Below are 26,369 nucleotides of genomic sequence, written 5' to 3'. Positions count from 1 at the left end.
ACTGGTCCCTGCAACAATTTAAGTGAATCAAAGCAAATATACTAATAATGAGTAATTATAGGACTATGTGAAAATTTGCCTTATGTGTTTCAGAATGAAAAGGTGAACAGAACCATTTAAGAGTGTAAGAGGAAGAGTATGATGAGTTTAGTTGATTGTGACACATATAAGTCTTAAAAATCAGGACGTGAGATGAAAAGAAGATTTGCTCTGGAGAACAGAAATTTGGACTTTATCTAGACTAATTGGAAGCAATGAAAGGGTTAAGGAATTATTAGGCTGAACTTTTATAAAGATTTTTAAAATCAGGAAATTTATGTTAATTCTAACAGGAAATCAATGAGAAGGTAGAAAAGTATGTTGAAAGAATTTGAGTGAAAGTTTGGTGTTGGAATGTGTCTGAAAAATGTGGGAAACAGAAAAGGGAAATTTAAACTGTACTGGTAATACAGTTTTAATTTGAAGTTGCTTTTATTAAAACATTCAAGTTAAGATAATAGAAATACTTACTTGAGAATTTATTAGGTTAGGCAATGCCACACCAAGGCAGGTGGTCCTAGGTTGTGTAAGAAAGCAATCTGAGTAAGCCAGTCAGTAAGCAGAATTCCTCTGTGAGCACTGCTTCAGTTTCTGCTCCAGGTTCCTGCCTTGAGTTTCCTCCAACATGGTTTTGGTCAGTGTTTTTATCATGTCAGTAGAAAGCAAAGTAGGATACCTGCTAAAATTAGTATTGAAAAGAATAACACTGGGACTGGAGAGATACCTCAGTAGGCAAAGTGCTTGCTCTGCAACCACAAGGCCCTGATATTGCGCCCCCCCCCCCAATCCACATAAAAGCCATGTATATAGTATGTATGCGGTGTCTACCTGTAAATCTCAGTGCAGGATGGAAGGGGAGATAGGCACATCCGGGGGGCTCTCTGGCTATGCTCCGAAGGGGTGAGCTCCAAGTTCATGAGACCATGCCTCATCAAAATAAGGTGCAGAGTAATAGATGATAATATGAGTCAACCTCTGACCTTCATATGGGGACTTGCTGGTGAGTTCACCCTAATCCCTAAGTATGTATGTGCATGTGCATGTATGTAGATACACACACACACACACACACACACACACACACACACACACACACACACACACACACACACACACCCCTCCCTCCCTTCATACTCTCTTCTTAAAACCATTTTGAAAAATGCCACCAGTGGGCTTAAAAGGTGTTTGTAACCATTGAAGTGCTAGTAACGCCCATGTATTAGTGTTTTCCTATAAGTTTAAAGCTCTCTGTTTTGTAAGATAAGATTTATTTGAGCACTTACTGTGCTTGTGATTCAATAGTTAATGTTCAGTAATTATTGTATCATTATCCGTTAGGCTCTTAGAGGCCCTAGAGACCACCAAGCTTGCACTACTGGACCTCAACTTTATGCTCTGATAGAGCTTTAATTTGGATCTTACATGCCCTCCAAAGGTAAATGTGGTAAAGGCTTGGTTCTTAGGGTATTGTTGTCAGTAGGTGGTGGTACCTTTAAGTAAAGAGGTGGGGTTTAATGGGAGTTTCTTTTTTTAGGTCATTGAGATCATCGAATTGAAGGGGATAATGACACTCAGACCCCTTCCTCATCATCTTTTTAGCTTCTTGACCTTGGAAAGAGTGGTCTTGCTGTCATTATGGTGTTTTGTGTCTTGTCCAAAGCATTGGGGCTGGGATCTTGGACTGAAAACTTTTCTAAAAAAAGTGAGCCCAAATAGACCTTTCTCTGTGTAAGTTGATTATCTCACTTGTTTGATATATCCAGAAAGCTGACTGACACAGATTCCTTGTGTTGTATAGTCCATAGTACACTTGGGAGTGAGTGAAAATGTTAGAGGAAGTCAGTAGCTAAACAGGATAATATAAGCAATATAAGCCTCTTCTCAGCCATATTGACACTGATGTTGCTTTTTTCAGTGGCTTTCTTAAAATGTTTTATTTTATAAAAGGAACCTTTTTTGAGGGGGAAGGAGCTGGAACAAGAATTGTCCCTTTTAGAAACTAAAAAAACCGTTAAATGGCAAAAACAAATACCTCCACTTTTTACCCTCGTAAGGTCAGTGGATTCATGAGTCAGACCCTTGTCACTGGAGTGTACTGTTTTTCTTGTTGACTTTTATCCTAGTCTGCCAGTTCTTGGTGTTAGGGATGTATGCTCTAATGTTCTCTTTCTGTTCATAGGGACTGGATTCTTTTATTTTATTAGGAATATTTTTAAGTATTCAGAGGAGTTGCAACTATATTATTAGATATAGATATACCCACCACCAAATTCTCTGATTAACCATTTACAATATTTCCCTTATCATGTTACCATCTATTGAACACATATGTGAGCACATTGCCAATGTCATTACATTTTCCTGTATATTTCAGATTGCATGGTGTTAGCTGGAATTCAATATTTGTTGACAGTACCTTTTGATGAATAAATTCTGATATCATACAAGGAAATGACAAATTAGGATTATAAACATTTGATAAGTTTGCTCAATATTTCCTGTGTAGCTCAAACTTAGAGTAGTGGAAAATGCCATCACCCTGGAAAGTCTGCTCACACTACTTCCTAATATTTTTAGTTTACTAGTTTGTGGTTATATGTTTCTACTATAATAATTATATCATCTGATCTTTCTGAATTTTTCTATCATTACAAGAAGTTTGATGGCGGAAAATCAGGCAATCCAGAAATCTCTCGTCATAAAACTACAAAGATCTAATAGAAGTTAATAATGAAGTTGCAAATCCTAGTGATGGAGGAAGTCTCTGACAAAGCTTTGTGAGGAAGAGTTGTGTGGGAGTTCTGAGTGGGTTGAAGGAAGGAGGGACTTAATTATTCCCCACGTTTGTAGAGGTTTTACATTTAGCACTTTATTTAGATAAGCAAGTTGCTTGTCACTCTAGTATCTTTCAGTTTAGTTTTTCTTTCATCTGATCACTCTCTGAAGTAAGATAAGGAAATGAGGATGATAATGTTTACAGAGAAAGATACATATATATAGACAGTGGTAGAGAGGAGATCTAGAGGAGTAGGCACAGCAATTAAAGCCTTCATGATACCAGTTGGAGATGTCCACAGAGTCACAGGAAGGGCTGAAGAATAGTTGTTTGTGCCAAGGAAAAAAATAGTTTGAAAAATCTCTTTTCAAAGAAATCTTGTGAGGTAGATTGTAGTATATGAATCTTAATATCTATCTGATAAGCAAATCTCATAAACCTTATATGAATTAAATATGCTAGTAGCTTACTAAACATAAATTGGCTTTTTGCCAGAGAAGTAATATAATTAAATGTATAGATTGCACAAATCAAGAATGAGAAATATAAAGTGTTGTTAGCAATACATATATAATAGAAACATCAGTGTCAACACAATTTACTTAAAACACAATTTTATTTGTATGCGTTATCAGGTCTACATAACTGACTTAGTTAGGGTTTCTGTTGCTGTGATAAACACTATGACCAAAAGCAACATGAGGAGGACAGGGTTTATTTCATCTTGTGTCCTGTAGTCCTGGGGAGTCAGGGCAGGAACTCAAAGCAGGAACCTAGAAGCAGGAACTGATGGAAAGGCCATGGAGCAATACTGCTTACTGGGTTGCTCATGGCTTGCTCATCCTGCTTTCTTATAGTACCTAGGATCACTAGCCCAGTGGTTCCATCACCCATAGTGACCTTGGCTCTCAAACATCAATTATGAATCAACAAAATGCAACACAGACTTGTCTATAGGTCAGTCTTATGGAGGCATTTTCTCAATTGAAAGACCCTCTTCTCAAATGATTGTAGATTGTGTCAAGTTGACATGAAACTATTCAAGATAATAAAAACATGAAAAATTATCTAAAATTAATATAAAATGGTTTAATAAATTGGTTGTTTTTAATTTAGGGTGCTTAATTTTAATTTATTCAACATTGACAATATCTGCTTATGAAATGAATTTTTATACATATTTATTATCATAATGTAATAGTTGTGCATCTTTCCAAAACTTCTGATGATTCTTGTTTGATTCCTTTTTTTCTTTGCTGAGTGCTTCACTGTAGTACAGAATTAAAAGCTAAGAAGCCCCCAGTCTAGTATACTGTGAAATAACCTGTATTCAATAGACATGAACTTATCACGCAGTGTGTTTTACATTTATTTATTGCTTAGCCTTCTCACAGTCTGTGAGATGGTAGTAGGATATTAGTATCCTTGATTTATAGAGGATAGTTAATCGTCACACAGTTCATAATTGCAGAATTTACCACAATTTTTCTTGACTACTATGCCAAAGACTTACTTAAATTACTTTTATTGTTTTAAACTGTGTGAATGTGTGTGTCAGTGTGTGGGTCGGTACAATTATGTGCTGGTACCCTTGGAGGTCAGAGGCTTCAGTCTCCTGGAGATAAAGTTAGAGACAGTTATGAGCCTTCTAATGTGGGTGTTGGAATTGAACTCTGGTCCTGTAGAAGAGCAGTATCCATTCTTAACTGCTGAGCAAACTTCCTGTCCTATACCAAAGACTTCTCTTTTTGCCCATTCATGTGATAGAAGCTGCACTGTGTTAGTCAGGTACTGCCAGTTGCTACCACTGGCTTACTATCCAACATTTCAAAAACATGAGTTATTTCCTATTACTCATGCTAGAAGCCATGCCGCGATCTTTCTTGTCCCTTTCCTCAGTGGCTCACTTAGTGTTCACTAGTATAAGGAAGCAGTAGCTTTGAATTTTGTGTCATGCTTTGGTGGTCTGTTAATTCATCTTGTCTTTGGACTCAGTGTGTCATAGGACATTTTCTGGCATTCATAGCGTGAATTCTTTTTTTTTTTTTTTAATTTATGTTCATTGGTGTTTTGCCTGCATGTGTGTCTGTGTGAGGGTTGTCCAATCTCCTGGAACTAGAGTTACAGATAGTTGTGAGCTGTCATGTGGGTGCTGGGAATTGAACTCGGGTCCTCTGGAAGAGCAGCCAATGCTCTTAACCACTGAGCCATCTCTCCAGCCTAGAGTAAATTCTTATAGTTGATAGAAGGATGTTTAATTGCAAACACTGTATTAACCATTTTGCTCTACGTTTATATATTCCTAGTCTAGAAATTTAAGTTTGCACTTGGTAATTTAATAATATTTTTATGCTTTACTTGGGAAACAGCTTTGTCTTATGACTGTTTATTGCCTTTTCCTGTTGTTTCTGTTGCTTCAGAATTTTGAATAAAACAGTTTTAGCAATAGAGCAAAATAAAAAGTTTTGCCTAATGCCTATCTTACTCATTTTTGAAGCCCCTTTAGCCTTGAGGGAGCTATTAGTTAAAATGACACATAGCTCAATTTCTGGACAGTGTTTTAGGTGCTTATCATTACCAATGAGAATAGAATGTATAGTCATTTTTGGAAAGTTCATTGCTATATTACAAGCATTTTCTAATTTTTTTTTTCTCCTTAAACAGAAAAAGGAACCTTCTAAATCCAGTGTCAAGAAAAAATTAACCAAAGTTGCAGAAGCAAAAAAAGTAATGAAGAGAAATTTTAAAGTGAATAAGAAAATAACATTTACTGATGAAGGGGAGGTAAGATTCTATAAATATGTTATTTCTGAACTTCATCTCAGGGATTATGGAGCTTAGCTTTCTTGCTGACTGGCCATTTATTATTTAAAAAAATAAATGAATGTCTCTACAACACACTGGGCGCTTCTTTTCTCTATTCCTGTAGGCCTTGTATCAGCTGTGTGGCTGTGGACAAGGATTTCTTATGCAGTAAACTGAAGTCCTTCCTGGTGATACCAGCAGTGAGATGATGTTCAATTCCATTCTTTATAGAAAAGATTTTTCTCATCAATATTCATCAGAGTGTTCCCTGGGAACAAGCACAAGAATACTAACACAGCTACTTAGCAGAGCATCTTTAGCATGACTCTGTAAACTGCCTGATTTGCACTTCCTCAGTTATATATATGCTGTGTTTGCACGTTCATTGCTGGACTGGCTCTGGAGGGAAGTCTGTCTTTAAGTGATTCCAGATACAGGTGCTTCCTTCTCATTTTGCCTTTATCTGGGCCTGGTTCTAAATACATATGTCTATATTATTCTCATTATTTTAAGAATTAATGTTTTGTTTAATGATCAAATAAATTTAGGATGAAAACTAGTTCCTGGCATAACAAGGTCTTAAGAATTTCATCTCATGACCCCATTCTCACCAGCCTACAAGTTCCCTGACCATCCTAATATACCACACAGTACTGTTATAATCTTATTGCTCCTTCCTTCCTTCCTCCCTCCCTCCCTTCCCTCCCTTCCCTCCCTTCCCTCCCTTCCCTCCCTTCCCTCCCTTCCCTCCCTTCCCTCCCTTCCCTCCCTTCCCTCCCTCCCTCCCTCCCTCCCTCCCTCCCTCCCTCCCTCCCTCCCTCCTTTCCTCCTTCCTTCTTTCCTTTGTTCCTTCCTGGAAATTATTATTGTTGTTATATAACCTCACAGTCTTATTTGATGATTACAACCTTCTTTTGTACTTGTCTACAAAGAAAGATATTTTGCTTTGCTCTTGGGTTCCTAGCAGAGGGCATAGTACCTAACGTGTATTAAACCTTCAGAGTGATGTTTAGAATGAGTAATCTGTTACTCTAGTAAAATATGAGCTTTAAAGAGTTACACCATATATTTCATCATCTTGGAAATGTTGTGGAATACTCTCTATCCACATTAGTATTTTTCTTTTTCATTTTGAAGTTAAAGAACTTGGTGTTATTTTGGGGTATAGGAATGAGCTGAAAAATAACAAGATAACAGTGTAATTCATAGTTGCCAAAAGTGGAAGATGAAGCCAATATAAGTGAAAAAAATATTTGTTATAAAATGACTATTGAGAATTGAGCACCCAAGAAGTGAGCTAGAGGAGAATGCAGTCGTGTCTAATGCCCTTGTAAAATGAGTGCTCTTAGCCTAATGAGCTTAGTGTGCTACAGAGTTCAGCTGCACAGATTACAGTAATTAGCTCCAAGATGATTATAAATCTCTTAACTGTATAATATTGCAATGTGTGCTTGTTGCTAAGAGGAGCTGTTTGTGGCATACATGATACTAAAACTTCTGAACCTCTAAAAGATGGGCTGCAATTTGTTTAACCCACAGAAAGGTATACTATATTAATTTCCTTTTGTGAATCAAGTTGGATGAGAAGTTTGAGTAATTGATGTTATCTCTGCATCACCATGGATTCTTGTCACAGCTTTTGGGGCTCAGTGATTACTGGCATAGTTTGTCATGTCACCACCATTGGCTGCCACAAGAATAAGATTGTGGGAATCTCACCTTGAAGAATGGAGTGGGTAGCAAGGATGTATGAATACCTGTGAGATGTTTAATTGAAAATTTCTGTTTGCCTGAAGATTAGTTAGCATACTTTAAAGTCTGAGGTACAGATTTTAAATGCCCTGACAACCAGTTTTTAAGTTAAAGCTGTTATGTTAATGAGAACTGCTTTATCTGAATTGTTCATATCTTATACTTTTATAGTGTGAGACAACAGAAATTGTTGAATTGCCTCTTTTTTTTAGATCTAGAAGGGGCACAGGTGTCCAGAGAATAATAAATTTACTTAGCATGACACAGTAAACTAGTGACAAAGCCAGAACATTCAGCCAAGTCTCCTTTTGGATCCATCTGCTTGCCCCTTTGTTCCTATCCATAAATTGCTGTGTGGAATCAGGAGCAGCCCGTGAAACCCAAACCAATTTTCTCCTTTATAGTTAGTTATTTCACTCTGCAAGATTAGTTGATACATGACTCATTGACCAGTTTTTATCACATACTGTTATGGGCTCTGAGGATGAATGAGAAAAGCATATAGATAGATACCCATAAGGATATTAGATTTACTAAAAGAAACAGGAATGTAAAATGGCACATTTTGATGAGCTGTGTTAGAGGCATATAGAAGGTACCTGGGTGTAGCTCAAAGGAGATACAGTGTCACCCAGTTTTCTGCTCTGTGCAGATGATTTTGAGCTTAGTTACAGGAGGACAGAGCATTAACAACAGTTTTGGCAAGTGTTTCTATTCTGTAATCACCTTGACCAAATCCTTTCACAAAGTAGTCTTTACTCCTGTGCTCACAGTATAATGGCAGTATTGCCTTGGCTGTGAAATATGAAGGTCCTTTCTGTGGCATCTTACTTTATTATGAAGTTTATGAGAAGGTTTAAGAAATAACTTTTAAATAAAGTTTAAGAAAGTGGGCATATGCCCCATTTTAAATAAGTCCTCAAAAGGCAGCTGTTTCTGTAGACATCGCTTCCACCTTACCCTTTACTTCCCTTTCCTGTCTTCAGCTGGTCCAGCAGTGGCCACAGATTCAGAAAGCAGCTGCAAAAGATGTGGAGGAAGACGATGACGACGACACTGGTGGCATCAACTTAGACAGAGCAAAGGAACGGCTTCAGGAAGAGGACAAATTCGACAAGGAAGAATATAGGAAGAAAATTAAGGCAAAGCATCGGGTAAGCTTTCTGCTTGGAATTACAGCTGTGTTCCTACAAATTTGTCTAACTTCTAATTCATTGGAAGTGCATTGCAAACATTTCTGTGATCATTGTTTTCACTGATACTTTCTTTGTGGCCGATTAGGCACTGATTCCTTTTGTTCTTCTTCTGGAGACTGTATAATACTGAGTTGCTACTGGAATCTGCTTTTGGTTATGTGACTCAGATAGTATTACTGTGTTTTAAAGGTACAGTTTGTGTGCCAATCAATAATGCCCTTATCATTCATGAGTCACATAGTTGAGGGTGGTTACTTAAGGTTATAGTGCATGGTTATGTTTTAGCCCTTTTGATTTGTAAATGTGCGGTATAATGTGTGAATGAAATCACTGACTTCTGACTGTATAATTGAAATTCTTACTTGAGATAATTGGTATTTCACATGTAATTGTAGTAAGTAATACAGAAAGATCCCATATTCTCCATTTCTAGAATTTTGTTATCACTAGAATATTTTAATAAGTGAAACTATACAATACATAGCCTTTTGGATTATTGTTTTTCATTCAGATTTTTTTCCTAGAAATTCACCAGGTTGGTGTATATAAAGACACTTTTTTTTTTGTTTTGTTTTGTTTTTGTTTTTCGAGACAGGGTTTCTCTGTGTAGCTTTGCGCCTCTCCTGGAACTCACTTGGTAGCCCAGGCTGGCCTTGAACTCATAGAGATCCGCCTGGCTCTGCCTCCCGAGTGCTGGGATTAAAGGCGTGCGCCACCACCGCCCGGCAAAGACACTTTCTTTAAAAGATATTTAAAAGGTATTTGTTTGAATGTATGTATGTACACCACATGTGTGATTAGTTCCTGAAGAGGCCAGAAAGGGGTATCAGATATCCTGGAGCTAAGCTACTGTTGTGAGTTGCCAATAGGGTGCTGAGAACCACTCTGAGGAGTAGCAAGTGCTCTTAACTATTGAGCCATCTCCAACCCTCTTGATTATCTTTCTAATACTGAGCAGTGGTCTGTTGTTTGGATGGGCTTGGGATTGATGTATTACTCACTCACTGAAGGACACTGGTGTTGTTTCCAGATTCATTTCACTAGCTAAATTTCTTTCCATATTCGTTGCTTGATGATATCTTGTAAAAGAGAATATTTTTATGTGTATAAGACCCTGGTGACCTTATACCTCAGTTCTCTATTATCTTTGTGGGGGGACATATGTATTATTGTCCTGCCATACTATGTAATTATCCCAAAATGGGATTAACCACTAGATTAATGAGTCAATTAATGAGATAAATCATATGTACATTTTAAAATATCTTTCTGAAGCATGCCTCTAAAGCAGTGAGTGACTTCAGGATGGCACAGTATAATATTTGAGAATCCTTGCCATATTATTAAATTTTATTTAAAAAACTTTTTTATGCCTTTGGATGGGAATATTATTGTTATCACCTTGAAAAGGATTCTTGTAGATTTTTTACTCCTTTTTTACTTTGTAGCTATTTAATGGTCCAGATCACACTCTCCTTTTATGAGAGTTACCATTTTTTAAAGACTTAATACAACTTTACAATATCATGTGACATAACCAAAGAAAAAACTACATATTGAAGATAGCTTCAAATATGGAAATGAGTGTTGCCAAAGCATTTTAGACTTGTGGAACACAAGTTGAAGTGTAATGCTTGAGGTTAAATATTTATGATATTGAGAGAAACAAATATTTCTTGTATTACTTCCTTTAGTACAGTGTGTAAATTGAAATTTGGAATTATTTGTTAAGAGCTTTAGAAGTACTAAGACTATCAACAGCTTGCTTGCCATAGTTTAGTTTTCAGTCTGCTCCGAGTATTTATCTAGGGGTTAGATTGAGTATAAAGAATGTTTTACACTTTATTACTTAAAAATTACAATCAGTTATAAAAGAAGTGTGAAGATTTACATGAAACTAGATTTCTCCTTGCCTTCTCTTTCCTTCCGCATATGGCAACTGTCTATAGAATATCATCACCAAATGATATTAATGATATTACAGTGAATTTAAAGTGGGCTATTTATGCATGTATTTACATTCTAGAATGTAAAGGTAGAATACTGAAAATATATGATCCTCAGTCCTCAGGAAAACTGCTTAAAACATGGTTAGCTGTGAACATGTTTGCATTGAACAAAATGTCTTTTTTCATTTTTTTCCTTGAAATCAAGATGATGAAAATGACCGAATATCCTGGCTCATACCTGTCCTCACCTCTTCCTCTCTCCTGGTCTGCCTACCTTAGTCACCTTTGTTTGTTTGGTGGAGACAAGGTTTCACCAGTTCCGCAGGCTGACTAGAACTTGCAGTGTAGACAGTGTTGTCTTCAATTCCTTATCCTGCTTCAGCCTCCTGAGTGCTGTTGTTACTGCTTTGTATCACCATGCCAGGTTACTGTAACTTTTAATGCATCACTGTTAGGCAAATAGTAGGAAGTCGGATATGTATTTTTAATATTTTTATTCATTTATATTAAATATGAGAATGTTAAACACTAAAAGTTGAAAAGAAAAACCACTGTGAATACGGGATGTGACTGAATAAAATTTATGTGGGAGGAAAAAATGCCAGGAAACTGATCACATGCTTCTGCATTTGGCTTATTTATAAATAGATGTCACTTGTGAGTTTCATAAGTTACAGAATTTTTAAATGCATGTTTAAAATGTCTCAGGATGATAATTTCATGTTAAAAGATAATTCCTTAAGTGAGTTTAGTCTTAATGATTCATTTTGGTGGTAATACTTCCTGTTATGAATTAGTGGCTGCTTTTGGGGGCTGGAGAGATGGCTCAACAGTTTAGAATACTTACTGCTTTTGCAGAGAAATGAGTTTGATTTCGAGAACCCAGAATCCATATGGTGGCTCACAACCATCTGTAATTCTTTTCCAAAACACCTGCTGGCCTTTGCTGCAGTTTTGAATGTCCTGCACATTTTTGAATGTCCTCAACCATTGTTATGTAGGTCTCAGGTCTTTATGTTGGTCCAGTTATTCATTCTCAGAATGTTCTAATACACCTGTCTTTGACTCATGCTTTTGTCTACTCACCACTGGAAGCTATAAAATTCCATCTGTGACAGAGGTATTCCTTTTAAAAAAGTTTTAGAAAACAGATATAAAGATCTTTTCATTTGAGTTTTTGTGACTAGGTTTTATTATATTTTAATTTGTATTTAAAAATTAAAAAGAAAGGCTATTTTGTCTGTATGTATGTCTGTGAACCATGTGTGTGCAGTGCTGATGAAGGCCAGAAGCCTGCATTGGACCCTTTGGAACTGGAGTTACAGATGTTTGTGAGCCACCATGCTGGTGCTGGTAACTGAATTGAGGTCCTTCGGAAGATCATCAGTTGCCCTTAACAACTGAACTATCTATCCAGTCCCCAGTTGTATTTTGATATGAATAGTTTTACATATTTAGAGGCACAGCATGATGTTTTGCTGTATGTATACATTATAGAATGATGAAATTTGGCTAACATATCAGTCATTTTTTAAGTTACTATTTCTTTGTGGTATGAACATTCAGAATCCTTGCTATTAGCTACTTTGAATATATAGGACAGTTTTTTTTTGCTATAGCCACCACTCTTTGCAAAAGATCCCTAGAACTTATTATGTCGGGATGAAATTTTGTTTCCTTTAACCAAGAGACCTCCCTCATTCCAAAGGTAATCATCATTCTGTTTTATAGTTCTGTCAGTTTAGTTTTCTTGGATTCCACACCAGTGATACTACTTTTCTGTGCATGCCTTATTCACTTATTTTGGTGTCATCATGTTGTCACAAATGTCAGAATGGCCTGCTTTTTGAAGTCTGATTAATATTCCATTCTTTACACGCATTTAAAAAATCCATTTGTCCATTGATGTCACTTTGTATGAGTATTAAGATTTTAATTTTTTATTACGTGTAAAAGGAATATAATATGATAGTGTCATTGCGAGTATAGCAGAGCTGCTTCTGTGCAGAAACATATAACTAAACCCGGCCTTCTGGTGCCTTCTCTGTTATTTAGGTTATTTAGCAGTTTTATTTTATTTTATTTTTTATGAGTTTGCACTGAAATTTTAAGCACCATTTTATTTCTGAGACTTACTGGTAGCTGTGGTCAATAAGCTTATTACTTTTCTCTATAGAAAATCTTGAAATGTTCATTAGAAATAAAGATACAGCAAAAGTTATACTCTGGCACAGAGACAAAAGGTCTTGTGATATCAGTCAAAGCTGTTCTTACTGTAATGGGCTGGACATTTGCTCTGTGCTGTGATGCCTTTTTAGCTCTGCAAAATTATTTATGTTTTGCTTGATCTCTGCTGTCACTGCTGGTGATATAGAGAAATGACCTTAGAGAAGGTCTCTCATTCTCATGGAGTTCTCTGTGAAAGCTTTATTCATTTTAGATTGTGATTTAAATAGGGCAATCATGTCAAGAAATGAGTCTGGACTGCTTGTGACAGTGGTGCAAGCCTGACTCTGTTTCCACCTAGTTATGAACATTAGAAAAATATGGAAAAATTAAGGGGACATTGTAGAATTGTTGTTGATACAGAACTAATTTGATATTGACTCTCAGTGACTTCATTTTAAACCATATGTAATAGGTCAAAAAAATAGAGAGATTATAATGAGCCGTCTTAGAAATAGTACCAAGACTATCAACAGTAGCACGTGGCAGTTAGTTAACTGGGCTCTGTGTTAAATGCTTTATATATACTCTGCCATTGTATGCTCACAATTAACTTCTGAAATAAGAAGGCCAGACTCATTCTAGAGTATAAAATTAAGACTTAGAAGAGTCAAGTGATGTGTACAAGTTCTTACATCTTAATAAATGGAGGCTTTACTAAGGTCCCCACAACTTCTTGACCTTGAGCTGTTTAGCTTAAACCATGAAACATTTTCTTACACAGAAGGGCAGTTCTGAAGCAGTAAATAAAAATTTAATAAATGATAGAAGTGAGTGTTGGGTTTTTAAGAAGCAATAGTGACAAATTCTAGAAGCTGTATTTCTAAAGAGAGGTGTAATTAGATTCAAATAAATTCAAAGACAAAATAAGCATTGTAGTTAGTCATTTAGTTTAGGGCCCCAGACCAGAACTTTTTCCTAAATGATCATTGTATAACAATGTAGGTACTAGTACTAAAGTCCAGTTTTCAGTGGTTATTGCCATTTAAAAGTCTAGGCAATATTGTAGACTACAAGCCTGCTAACATAGTTATAAGAAATTTTACTAAGGTTAGAAATTATATCACGAGAGCAAGGGACAACTAAGCATTTGGTGTTAAACTCTAACAGACATTATAAGTAAGGCTTATTTACATGAGAAAAATCCTTTTTTGTTCATCAGTTGTGTGATACGTCTTTGAGAATTTTTTTATCTTTCATTTTTATTTGTTGTTTTATAGATTAAAATATTGTAAATGCCGTGCGGTATTTGAGTGATAGGTGGTTAGCATGGAGAATAGTTGGAGACTGGAGTTGAAGAGTGGAAAGCAGAGATCGGTACTATTGAAACTGAGACTGGCAGGATTGAGACCATGATGGTCACAGGATACTCAACTGTTTGTGTTTTGTTCATTGCTTTATAGCCAGAACCCACCGTAAGTGCTGGCACATGGCAGTTCAGTACAGATTTAAGCCATTAACTATCGAGTGCTTGTGTGCATCCTTGTTCCTATTCCAGACTTCTGTCTAGAGCACTGTCCTATTCATGTTGTTTAGACAAAGCTCCATGGAATATGAATACATTGAAGAGCCTTGTTCCTGGGGTCCTGAGAGGGGTGCACACAGACTTACAGGGTTTTTGTTCTTAGAGAACAGGGGTTATTTTTGTAAAATTGTCGTAACCACTCTTGATCATACTTTCTTTTTTTTAAAATTGAAAATAGACTCTTCTCTCATATAATAATACATCTAACCAGTTTCCCCTCCTTCCACTCCTCCTACCTCCCCTCAACCTCTCCTCTCCCCTTCTCTTCCTCTTCAGAAAAGAGCAGGCCTAGAGATGACAGCTAAGCAGGGCAAAACAATATATAAGACAAGTAAAAGCCCGCATATTGAGACTGGACAAGGCAACTCAATAGGAGAAAAAAGAGTCTCAAAAGCAGGCAAAAGAGTCAGAGATACACCTGCTCCCACTTTTAGGAGTCTCACGAAAACACCATGCTAACAGCCATAACATATACACAGAGGATCTGGTGTAGAACCATGCAGGCCCCTTGCTTGTCCCTTCAGTCTCTGTGAGTCCATGTGAGCCCCGCTTAGATGATTCAGTGAGCCATATTCTCTTGGTGTCCTCCATCCCCTCTGACTCCTACTATCTTTCCTCTTTCTCTTCCTCTGGGTTCCCTGATCTCTGAGGGGAGGGACCTGATGGAGACCTCCAGTTTAGCCTCTTATCTGCATAGTATCTGGTTGTGGGTCTCTGTACCTGCTCCAACTGTGGCCAGAGGAAGTCTCTCTGATGACGACTGGACAAGGCACTGATAGCCAAGTCTCTGAGCTATCCAGTCTCCAGTTCCTGGCTCTCCAGGCATGTAGGGCATGGGCTCCCTCTTACGGCAGTGGGCTTCAAGTTAAAACAAACATTAGTTGACCACTCTCACGAATTCTGTGACACGATTGCCCCAGCACATCTTTCAAGCGGGAAATATTATAGGTAGAGGGTTTTGTGGCTGTGTTGGTGTCCAGTTTTTTCTTTTTGTAGCCTGCAGAGTACCTTTTCATGCCAAAAAGACTAGAACATAGGGGTACCATGCAGGTACCAGCTTGACCTCTCTGTGTTCAATTAGATGTGTAGATGTTGTCTTTGGCAATGCCCCCCCCCCCCCCCCCCCCCCCCCGGTCACTCTTTAGCGACCTTCTGTACTAGCATCAGCCTGGGTTATTTAGGGATCTCCTTGGGACCCCCTTGGCTAACAACTCAATCAAACTGTAACCCAGTTCCACACTGGATACCTTGCCTGGCTACAAAAGATGGCCAGTTTAGATCTGTATCCTCCACTAGTATGAGTCCTCACTAGGGTCACTCTCATAGATTCCAGGAAGTTTCCACTGCACTAGGTTTCCACCTCCCCATGCTCCCCAATTCTAGCCATGTCTTTTCACACTTTCCCCATCCTGCTCCCACCCCACCAACCACACCCTCAGTCCACCTGCAGAATCTGATCTATTTCCTCTTTCTGGTGAGATCCATGCTTACCCCCTATAGCCCTTCTCTTTACCTAACCTCTCTGGATTTGTGGGTTATAGCTTGATTATCATTTACCTAACTACTAATATCCATTTATATGTCAATACATGCTATATCTTGTCTTTCTGGGTCTGTGATACCTCACTCAGGATGATTTTTTTTCTAGTTCCATCTAATTGCCTGCAAATTTCATGTCTTTTTTTTTTTTTTCAAACTTCTGAGTAATACTCCCTTGTGTAAATGTACCACATTTTCTTTATCTATTCTTTGTTTGAGGGACATCCAGGTTTTTTCCAGTTTCTGGGTATTATGAGTAAAGCTTCTATGAACATAGTTGAGCAAGTGTCTTTGTGGTAGGATGGAGTGTCCTTTGGATACATGCCCAAGAGTGGGATAGGTGGGTCTTGAGGTAGATCGATTACTACTTTGTGAGAAACCACTATATTGATTTCCGAAGTGGCTGTACAAGTCCCCCCCACCAGCAATGGGGAGGGGGGAGGAAGAAACATGTGTTTCCCTTGCTCCATATCCTCATCAGCGTGAGCTGTCACTGAGTTTTTGATCTTAGCCATTCTGAGAAGTATAAGATGGAATCTAAAGTAGTTTTCATTTGCATTTCCCTGGTGGCTAAAGAGGTTGAACATTTTTTTTCTCAGCCATTTGAGATTCCTCTATTGAGAATTCTCTGTTTAGATGTGTCCCATTTTTTAAAATTTGGATTATTTGGTTTTTTAATATGTAGTTTCTTGACTTTTTTAAAATATATATATTTTGTATACTAGCCCTCTATTTGGTGGGATTTGGTAAAAATCTTTTCCCATTCCATAGGCTGCTGTTTTGTCTTGTTGACGGTATCTTTTGTCTTACAGAAACTTTTCAGTTTCATTAGGTCCCATTTATTGTTGATCTTAGTGCCTGAGTTATTGGTGTTCTGTTCAGAAAGTTGTCTCCTATGCTAATATGTTGAACATACTTTCATTGAGCCGGGTTCCCCTTCCTCACACTCCTGAAAAAGAGGTGAATGTACTGTTGAAGTGACAGTAGATACCCCCTCTGGTCCATGTGACATCTGGGGACTCTGTTCTGTACTAGACTGTAGAGTTGCCTGATAGCCATTCAGATGGTTTGTGCTCCCATCTTGTGCTGAAAAACGAGACTCATTTCTAAATCTGCAAATTCCTGTATATGACCAGAGAGTGAAAAAAGCATGAATGCTTTGCGCTGACTGCTGACCAAATTCATATTTCATGGTACTTGCTTTTTTTGCAAGGTGAGGGCCCCAAATTTCTGAGATGTCAAAGAAGGATAATAGTTATAAAGCGAGTATTTTGTACCTTGAAATGTGATTTTCTGTTTTCTTCTCCTTTGTGAATTTGACTTCCATTATTGAATTTCATGCTTTCCTTTTACTTAATCACTTGTGCATAGCAGAACTCAAGATAAAATTCTGTCTTTTTGCATGCTATAAAATGTTTTTTGATATCAGTGTGTTCTCAAAAATGATACTAAAAAAAGGAATTTATTAAACTATATAAACTACATTAAATTAAGGGAGACCTCAGCTGTTGAATATAATAATGTTCAGGTATCTCTTGTACCTAGTATAGCCTTTTGTGTTTTGTGTTATCACAAACTCTTAAATAACAGTTTTTTTCCTGTTTCAGGAAAGAAAAGGTACTTCTTGTGCCCATTTCCAGTTTCTGGATTACTGTAGTTCTACTTCCTGTTTGAAGGCCATTTCCTCCTTCTAGACTGCTAATAGCTTTTTATGATAGAGGAGTCCAGAGAGGATAATAGCAAGATGTGAGTGATATGAAGGATAGAGAAGTTTTCTAATGATTTATTTTAAATTGTTTTTCCCAGATATTGAAAGATAGTTGTTCTTTAATACATACCCCTCCCCCTCCACACACATGCTTTCATGTCTTGGTCATATGACCTCAGTTCCATTTCTTTGGATCTCTCTTATCTGTATGATGTCAGCAGAAGAAAATGTCAAAGGAGATATTGGGTTTGCATGTACTTTGAATTCTAATAGCTTACAAGCCTGAACTTTTTTTTTTCAATTATTAGTATTATCTGTGTCTGTGTGTGCATGCACGAGCACATTATGTGGGGGAGAGCACATACTCCATGGCACATTTGTTGAGCTCAGAGAACAACTTTGTGGAATAGGTTCTATCCTTTCACCTTTATGTGTGTTCTGGGAATTGAGCTCAGGTCACAAAGCTTGTACAGTAAGTACTTTTGTGTTCCCAACCTGACCTTTAAATATCATTTAGAGGTTGGAAAGATGGTTCAGCAGTTAAGAACACATACTGCTCTTGTAGAGGACCTGAGTTTTGTTTCCAGTGGCTCCTATCAGATGATGCACAATCATCTTTAACTCCAGGGATTAGAGATCTTCTGGGTTCTGTAGGAACCATAACTAACATGTGCACCTACCCCCCATCCCAACACATTCATATACATATAATTAAAAGTAAACTAAATATTAATAAAATAGATTATCATCTAGTAACAGTAGTGGAATAGTTTTGAGATTTGGTGACAGTATGTATTTTTTTGTTATGGCTAATATAGCTTGTTCAAAAGCCCAATAATACAGCCTTGGTTCATATGAATGGGTTTTTCTGATGCAAACACATCAATATGTTTGTAACTTTGAAGTTCTATTTTCAGGTGTTTTTTTTTTTTTTTTTTAAGGCTGGGTTTTTCTGTATAGTCCTGGCTGTCCTGGAACTTGCTCTGTAGACCAGACTGGCCTTGAACTCAGAGATCTACCTGCCTCTGCTTCCCAAGTGCTGGGATTAAAGGTGTGTACCACCACTATTTGGTCCATTTTCAGATAGTCTTAGGTGTTAGGACAAGGCAAGTTATTAAATAATTATAATAAAAATTTGTATGATTATAATTGTAAATTATTTTTTTCTTTTGCACAAAGAGCCTGACAGAAATTAAGTACATAAAATATTGTCAGGAGAAAATAACATTAAAATGAAAAGACTTGATTATTAATAAAACAGTACCATTTGTACATATCGATAAGAGAAGACACAGTGTATGACCCTACAAGGAAAATAATGGAGGAGTGTGGAGCATAGTAATGTGCTGGAATGACATTGGGTTTCACAAATACAGGAGAGTCCTAGGCTCATGGCTCACTATGTTTATGCCTTTAATCAAGTAACCTAATTATGTTGATTGCCCATCTTTTAACCTATAAAATCGGGAGGGGATTTATCTCATAAGTTCTGAAACACTATTTAAAAGGGACATATGCAAATTGCCTAGCACATTGTGATAATTTAGAGCTATTACTTTTAGCAAGAAAGTAACAATAATAGTAATGTACAAACAGATAAAATTTTTGTGGAAATGCAATACAGTTTTTTGTTCACTCTATAGTTATTGAATGCCAGATGTAGCTATAGGTTTAAGATTAAGTTAAGCAGAAAAAACTTAAACCATTTTGATTATTATTAAATAATATAAAGTATATTGTTACTTTAATGTTAGTCTCTAGGTTAGGAATACTTTTGGGTAGATAATAAGGTTAAATTGTCCTGTTATTTAGGGAGAAAGAAAAAAAAGACAAAATTACAGATAACATCTGCAAGCTAAGAGCTCTCAAACAGGCAAAATAGCATGAATTACTTAAATTTTTTCTTTAATAATATTACTTTGCTTTACTCTGTCATCTGTTAGTCTGCTGCTGGTCAAAGAAAATTGGTAACTGGTACCAACTGTATTAAAGGTTTTGGTATAAAGTTGTTTAGAAGCTGTATCTTTCCTTTCTTTTCCCTCTCCAAACCCTTAGAAAACATTGATATTTTTTGTATTCCCACTAGGGGAGCAAGTCAGTGACAGCTCTCTCTCTCTCTCTCTCTCTCTCTCTCTCTCTCTCTCTCTCTCTCTCTCTCTCTCTCTCTCTGTGTGTGTGTGTGTGTGTGTGTGTGTGTGTGTGTTTTCATTAGCACACAGGAAAACTCTGTAGACTTGGCACATAAAAAACCATCGTTGAGATCAGTCTGTTTGTAACTATGAGCTTGTGATAATATGCAAATCAAAATCTTCCTGAGTTTTTATTTCTTCATTTTTCCTCTTTGTTCCTTTGACTTTGATTTCTAGAACTTCCAAACTATCTAGAATATTCTTTTATAATTATAGTGATCCTGCTAGTTGTGTGTGTGTGTGTCAGGGAAGAAAAATAATTAATCGCAGAAACAGTAATGCAATGATTGGCATTAGAGATATGACACATACCTAGTAGCCAAGTGAATTTGAGATTTTATTAGTTTCCCTTCGAATCTAGTTTTCTGGGTTTTTGTTTTCTAGTAGATTTCATCTGCTGTGCAATTAGAAGCTATTTAAACTGCATCTAAAAGCGTCATGGACTCCCTTTTGGCATTAATTAGTACTTAGTATCCATTTAGACCTTAGCACTTTTGTTTCTCTTTATCGGAAAGAATTCTATAAGCCTGGTCAAGGAATATATGGAGTTCCATTATCCATTAGCAGACTATGGATTAAGAGTTTTGTTTTTTTTTAAACTCAAAGAAAGTCATGTATGGATAAAGCAGGAAAAAGTACCCAGCACAGAGCCTTGTTCACTGTCCCATTGCCAGTGGAGTTCATCAATTAGTGAATCAGGTTTGGATTTTTGCCTTACTATATGAGAAGAAAACTGTATTTTTTACGCTGACTTAGCCATTTATCCAAATTAAAAGGAAAAAAAAAACCCTACAAGTTATTACCTACAAATTTTGGATTGAGAATAGACTTTTTGGTTTTTGGAGGAGATTGTGCTTCTTTTGTGAATTTAAAATGACATTCTTTTTTACTTTAGCGGAATCATATCATTTTGTTTTGAACTTTAATACTGTATATGTTTTTTCTTTCCCATTTTTACCTATTTTGTAATCAGTGGAAAACTAATGGTGAAATTATAAAACAGTTTAATAAAATATGTTTCATAAGAGTGAATTTTGGTTGCTTCTGAATGAATATCATTCATAAGAACCAAAGGTGAGGATTTTTTATGTTTTGTAAATTCTGTTTCACACTGAGGACAAGAGAAACAATCATGAGTGTATTTTTCTTTTCTTTTATTCTAGAAGATGACATTGATTGTGTACCAGTCATGTATCAGATATTGTACTTACAACCTGTATATAATATATATTACTAAATGCATGGTTCTATTATTTTCCTTTTAGTTGAGCAAGAAAGTGTACATAACTAAAAATTGTGTAGTATGTAATGATGGAATTGATGTATGATACCAGATCCGACCTATATTTACTCATTAAGAATTGTTAGGCCCGTCCTATCATAGGTATTATGTAAACATTTATTGAAAAATAAATATGAAGTATTTCGTTTAGTGTGCTTTACAAAGTAAAACTGAAGAGTGTATTGCTGCTTAACATACAATATCTAGAAATTTATGTGCTTCTAATTTACCTTCTCTTCCTGTAGGAAAGACGACTAAAAGAAAGAGAAGCCAGAAGAGAAGCCAACAAAAGGCAAACAAAGGTAAGGAGAGGCGTCTGTGTGTGTGTGTGTGTGTGTGTGTGTGTGTGCGCGCGCGCGCGCGCGCGTCAGTATCTTCATATCTATACTGTTTTGTTCTTTTTGTAAAACAGATCTGCTAAGGTATTTGACAAAGATAACCATATAAAATAACGACAATCTTTTGTAATATTGAAATAAATTTAAATCGCTATTTTCCATATACTTTTTTTTTGTTTTTTTGAGACAGGATTTCTCTGTGTGGTTTTGGTGCCTGTTCTGGATCTCACTTTGTAGACTAGGCTGGCCTTGAACTCACAGAGATCCGCTTGACTCTGCCTCCTGAGTGCTGGGATTAAATACATTTATTTTTATGTTCATTTTTATATCAAGGCATTCTGATCTAGTTGGATTTGAGCCCTTGTGGAGTATTGTTTACTTTCTCATTTATTTGTTTTCCTTTATGAATGATTAAAAATTAAAATTGCTAGTTTGCAATCTGGACTGCTTGACCCTACTGGCCACCTTTTTTATTAATTATACAAGACAGTTGACTTTGTGGGCCAACTCTGACAAGATTTGCATATCTGTCTTTTTTAGACTAGAAATATGGCCTGTTTGTACTCAATTGGATAGTTTGATAATAGATTACCGTGAGAACATTGGTTGCTTCGCTCCTCCTTTGAGGATCTAGATGAAACACTATCAGCATTAGTGTATCTCATAAACATGTATAGTTTCCCTGGAATTTATATGTAAAATTATAAGTACCATCCATATACTGCTATGATTTTTTAATCTGGTATGCTTAACACTTGAGAAGGTTTCAGCTCCTGCATTTTGGGGACGTTTAATAGAAATGATTTCCTAGACCCAGGACCAAATACTGAATGCCATTTCTCATGCTGTATATGCCATGCCTGACTAGCCATGATTTTTTTTCTTGGCAGTGAGCAAAGATCTGATTCTCTTGAGTAAGTCCATAACAGATGTTCTTTGCCCCACCCCCACCCCATCTCCATGCTGGCCATAGCACTTAGAAAGCAAGTGAGAGATGATAACTCCTGCTATAGTTTCGAAGTGGGAAGCAATTGCACTATAGTGTAAGAGGAAAAAATTGCATATATTCACTATCAAAGAGCACTCTCTTTAGAATTGTCTGAAAGTGAAAGCTCTAGAATGTGCAGCCTGTTAATGCTTCTGCATATGTTTATCATGCAAGGTTGAAGTGTCATGACTTAGAAACTAGATCATAGCAACTTTACTAGATAAGTATAATTAAAGAAGAAAATCTTACCCTTCATGAAAACAGTTGATATTATGGGTATTTCGTGTTCAGTGTTAAGTCCATTTTGTTTTACCAAGAAGCTCTTATTTCCAGATAGGAAAGTAAGAAAGTCACATTACTATATTTTCTTTGATTTTTACATTTGTATGTAGAGTCTACCTTTATATTTGTGGGTTCCATATCTATAGAGTTTTCCATCTATAGATCAGAAGTATAGTTAATCCTACATCTGTAATGAACATGTACAGATTTTTTTGCATTAGTTTTTTTTTTTTGAAAGATTTTATTTTTATTTTCATTACATATACTTGTTTGTGGTTGTGTGGAGATGTGTGCACATGAGTGCAGGTGCCTGTGGAGGTCAGGTCTCCTGGAGTTGGAGTTATAAGTGGTTTTGAGCCACCTGATGTGGGTGCTGAGAACTGAATTTGGGTCCCATGGAAGAGTAACATGTGCTTATAACCACTGAGCCATCTCTCCAGCTGTTGCCATTGTTTTTTAAAAAAGAATTTTAAAAAATATATACGGCTTACATATTATTGGGTATTATAACTCTGGTTATGATTTAAAGTATAGGGACTTGGACATTTTGAAGTTTGGGTATTGAGGGTGGATGAGAATCTTGTCTTGGAACCAATTGCACTTAGGTCTTGAGAGAAGACTACTCAGTATGGTTTATTTTTTATATTTATTGATGCTGTGTGCTTGCTCTTTCATAATGGATTGAATTTGATGAATATTCACTTGTTAGCCTTCTAGATTCCTTTCCTTTAGTCCCGCTATAAATGGGTGTCTGTGTATAGTTTTGATCCTATTTCTGTTGGGATAGTCAATTTAAAGTCTGCTGTTAAGATTTTCTTCTGTTCACCGGGATCTTTAGTAGACAAAGGCTTTCTTAGAGATGCTGTGAATTGTAGCTACAGTTTTCCTGCCTTGCCCACAGTCAGGACAAATCTTTGTCACCCGCCAGTCCCACAGCCGCTCAGACCCAACCAAGTAAACACAGAGACTTATATTGCTTACAAACTGTATGACCGTGGCAGGCTTCTTGCTAACTGTTCTTATAGCTTAAATTAATCCATTTTCATAAATCTATACCTTGCCATGTGGCTCGTGGCTTACCAGCATCTTCATATGCTGCTTGTTATGGCGGTGGCTGGCAAGTGACTCCTCCCACCTTTCTGTTCTCTCAGTTCTCCTCTCCGTTAGTCCCGCCTATACTTCCTGCCTGGCCACTGGCCAATCAGTGTTTTATTTATTGACCAATGAGAGCAACAGATTTGACATACAGACCATCCCACAGCAGTGAATAGTTGAGATACCTTCAAATCACAACCCTCTTCTTGGGGTACAGATATGAGAGCCAGCTCCTTTGAGTGGTGTTACCATAGGGCCCAGTGGCAGTTTATAACGCCGTCTCTGACATTCTCCAGTATACTGAGGTAAGATGAAAGTATAATGAATCTCTCAGAAACTTGATAAATTATTTTGTTGAAGTTTATATCTATGGTCTGTTATAAGAAGAATATGAGAGGGGAAATTTTAATGATGATTTCCTGAGTACCCGATATTTAGTGATTTGGGAGATACAGATTTTTAAAGTTACATGTATTTATTTTATTGGTGTGCATGTACACACACACACACACACACACACACACACACACACACACACACACAGGCACATATGGAGGTCAGAGGACAACTTGCTGGAGTGCTCTTCTCCTGTTGCATGGGTCCTAGGATTGAACGCAGGTTGTCAGACTTGTTGTCAAGCACCTTTGCCCACTGAACATTTTACTGGCCCAAGATACAGATCTTTTTGGTATGAAAACTTTCTTTAGTAAAGAAATTCTGAAGAACAGGACTGCTTCTGTTTCATCTAACAAAATGATATATAGTTGTTGGTGGTACTCAACAGTGTACATTGGTTTTGGAGTTAAGAGAAGTTGTATGGGAAATACAGCTCCATCTTATTATTTAGCTAGGTTTCCTGTTGCTCTGATGACTGTCACACGTGTTAATTGTAATATCTGATGGCTGCAAGGAGTTTTGCAGTTATATAAAGAAAAAAAACCAGAAGTGCAAAACTGGAGATACATCCCCATACTTCTCAGGGCTCTGGTAATTTTTAAAAAGAAGTAGGATTTATTAAGCACAAGTGTGATGCTGATGGAATAGCAATTGGTGATAAAGGAACAAAAGAGAACAGATTAGAAGACTGAAACACTGGAAAGTGACATCATGTTGAAATTTAAAACAATTCATATATTTTGAGGTTGAAGTTCTATAATCATTATAAATCTTTCTAGTTTTATGCTGGGATGCTTAATTTACTTGACAATATGGTCTTAGGAATAGTTTACCCAGCAGGTAAAGGCAAGTAAAAGGGAAATAGAGGAGAAAAAAAGTTAAATAAAAGGGAGGGGTAAAGAAGAATACCATGGACAAAAAAAGAAAGTAGCAAGAGATGAGGAAGAAGAAAAAGATTTACTAAGAACGAGGAAGTGCATATAGCAGTAGGCTCAGCTCAGACAGAAAATATATAGGGTTAAGTATGCCCACACTGGTTTACAGGGAGCAAAGCTCTTCAGCTGACAGTAGTGATGACCTGAGCCTGAACTCAAAAGGCAGACCAACCTTTGCAGCCACATATCTGTCTTTCACTGCTATAGAGCCTGAAGACTCTGAAGCTCCAGCCATCTGCTTTACATTCACAGTGCTGTCACTGTGACAGCATGGCAGCACGATTACTACTTAGAGAATCTTGAAAGTATGAAAAAGGGCCCTGGGCCTGTACACATCTCAGTGCTTGTGTTTGCTTCCTACTCCCAACACATTTGGGAAACACCCCCAATTTGAACAGTAGCCACCCTAGGGAGTATGAGCTGGGGAGTTTTGGGGAGAGTGAGTTAACCTGTCTAGCCCACAGACTGCAAAGCTAAGTGTGGCCACCAGAGGCCCCTGATATACCAGAGAAACTATTAACATGAAAACAGTCTGGCTGACATTATAACACCTGCCAAATGCAAACACCAGTATATGTTATAGAAAAGAAGAGTTGGCGTCTTAGTTAGGATTTACCACTGTGATAAAGGCCACGACCAAAACCAACTTGGGAAGGAAAGGGTTTATTGCAGCTTACAGTTGTAGGACATTTTGAAAGGAAGTCAGGGCAGAAACTCAAGGCAGGAACCTGGAGACAAAAACTGATACAGAGGCTGTAGAGGAACACTGCTTACTGGTTTACTCCTAATGGTCTGTTCAGCCCTGTTTTTTATACAACCCAGGATCACCTACCCAGGGGTTGTCTCACCCAAAATGATCTGGTACCTCCCATATCATCATTAATCAAGACAATACCCCACAGACTTGCCAACAGGCCAGTCTTACGGAGGCATTTTCCTCAATGAAGATTCCTTCTTTCCAGGTACCTAGGTCTGTCAGGTTGACAAAAACCAACCAGCAGAACTGGCATATTCACAGTTACCATCCCCCCACCCCCGGCATATATATGATTGGCAGTTTCCAGTTTTCAAGGACCCAGAAAGAAGCTTCTCTAAAATGTAATCATTTTATGTGTGTGATTTTTTTAAAATGATTCTTCCCTTTTTATCCTTTTTTTGTACAAGATATTAAAACAGTTCACTTAGAAATCAAATGACTCATTTAGGGTACTCACTATTAGTAAATAAGTATATTGAAATGAGATGATTTTGCTTCCCCAAATGACAAAGTAGTTTTGCTGTATTACATGTAAACTTCTTTTTTTTTTTAGTTTTTTTTTTTAAGTTTTAGTTTTCCTTCAAGAGTAGTC

At 37.0% G+C, this 26,369-nt stretch overlaps 1 protein-coding gene across 3 annotated transcripts in view; it reads left to right on the top strand.

The window, feature by feature from the left end:
• The window catches only part of Ddx10 (DEAD-box helicase 10), a 468,305-nt gene that overhangs the window by 100,223 nt on the left and 341,713 nt on the right, over window positions 1-26,369 (top strand). For all 3 annotated transcript variants that reach the window (XR_008222819.1, XM_052760354.1, XM_052760346.1), the window contains exons 14-16: window positions 5,480-5,599; window positions 8,359-8,526; window positions 21,232-21,288. Coding sequence is in view for 2 of the 3 variants with exons in the window: in XM_052760354.1 (XP_052616314.1) it covers window positions 5,480-5,599; window positions 8,359-8,526; window positions 21,232-21,288 (345 nt within the window). In the remaining variant the exon portion in view is untranslated. The remainder of the gene's footprint in view (window positions 1-5,479; window positions 5,600-8,358; window positions 8,527-21,231; window positions 21,289-26,369) is intronic.

This window comes from Peromyscus californicus, unplaced genomic scaffold, assembly GCF_007827085.1.
Source record: "Peromyscus californicus insignis strain IS unplaced genomic scaffold, ASM782708v3 Scaffold_11__1_contigs__length_118956290, whole genome shotgun sequence".
Taxonomy (NCBI): Eukaryota; Metazoa; Chordata; class Mammalia; order Rodentia; family Cricetidae; genus Peromyscus; species Peromyscus californicus.
The sequence above is the reverse complement of the archived record's forward strand: the minus strand, read 5'-3'. Positions and strand labels throughout refer to the sequence as shown.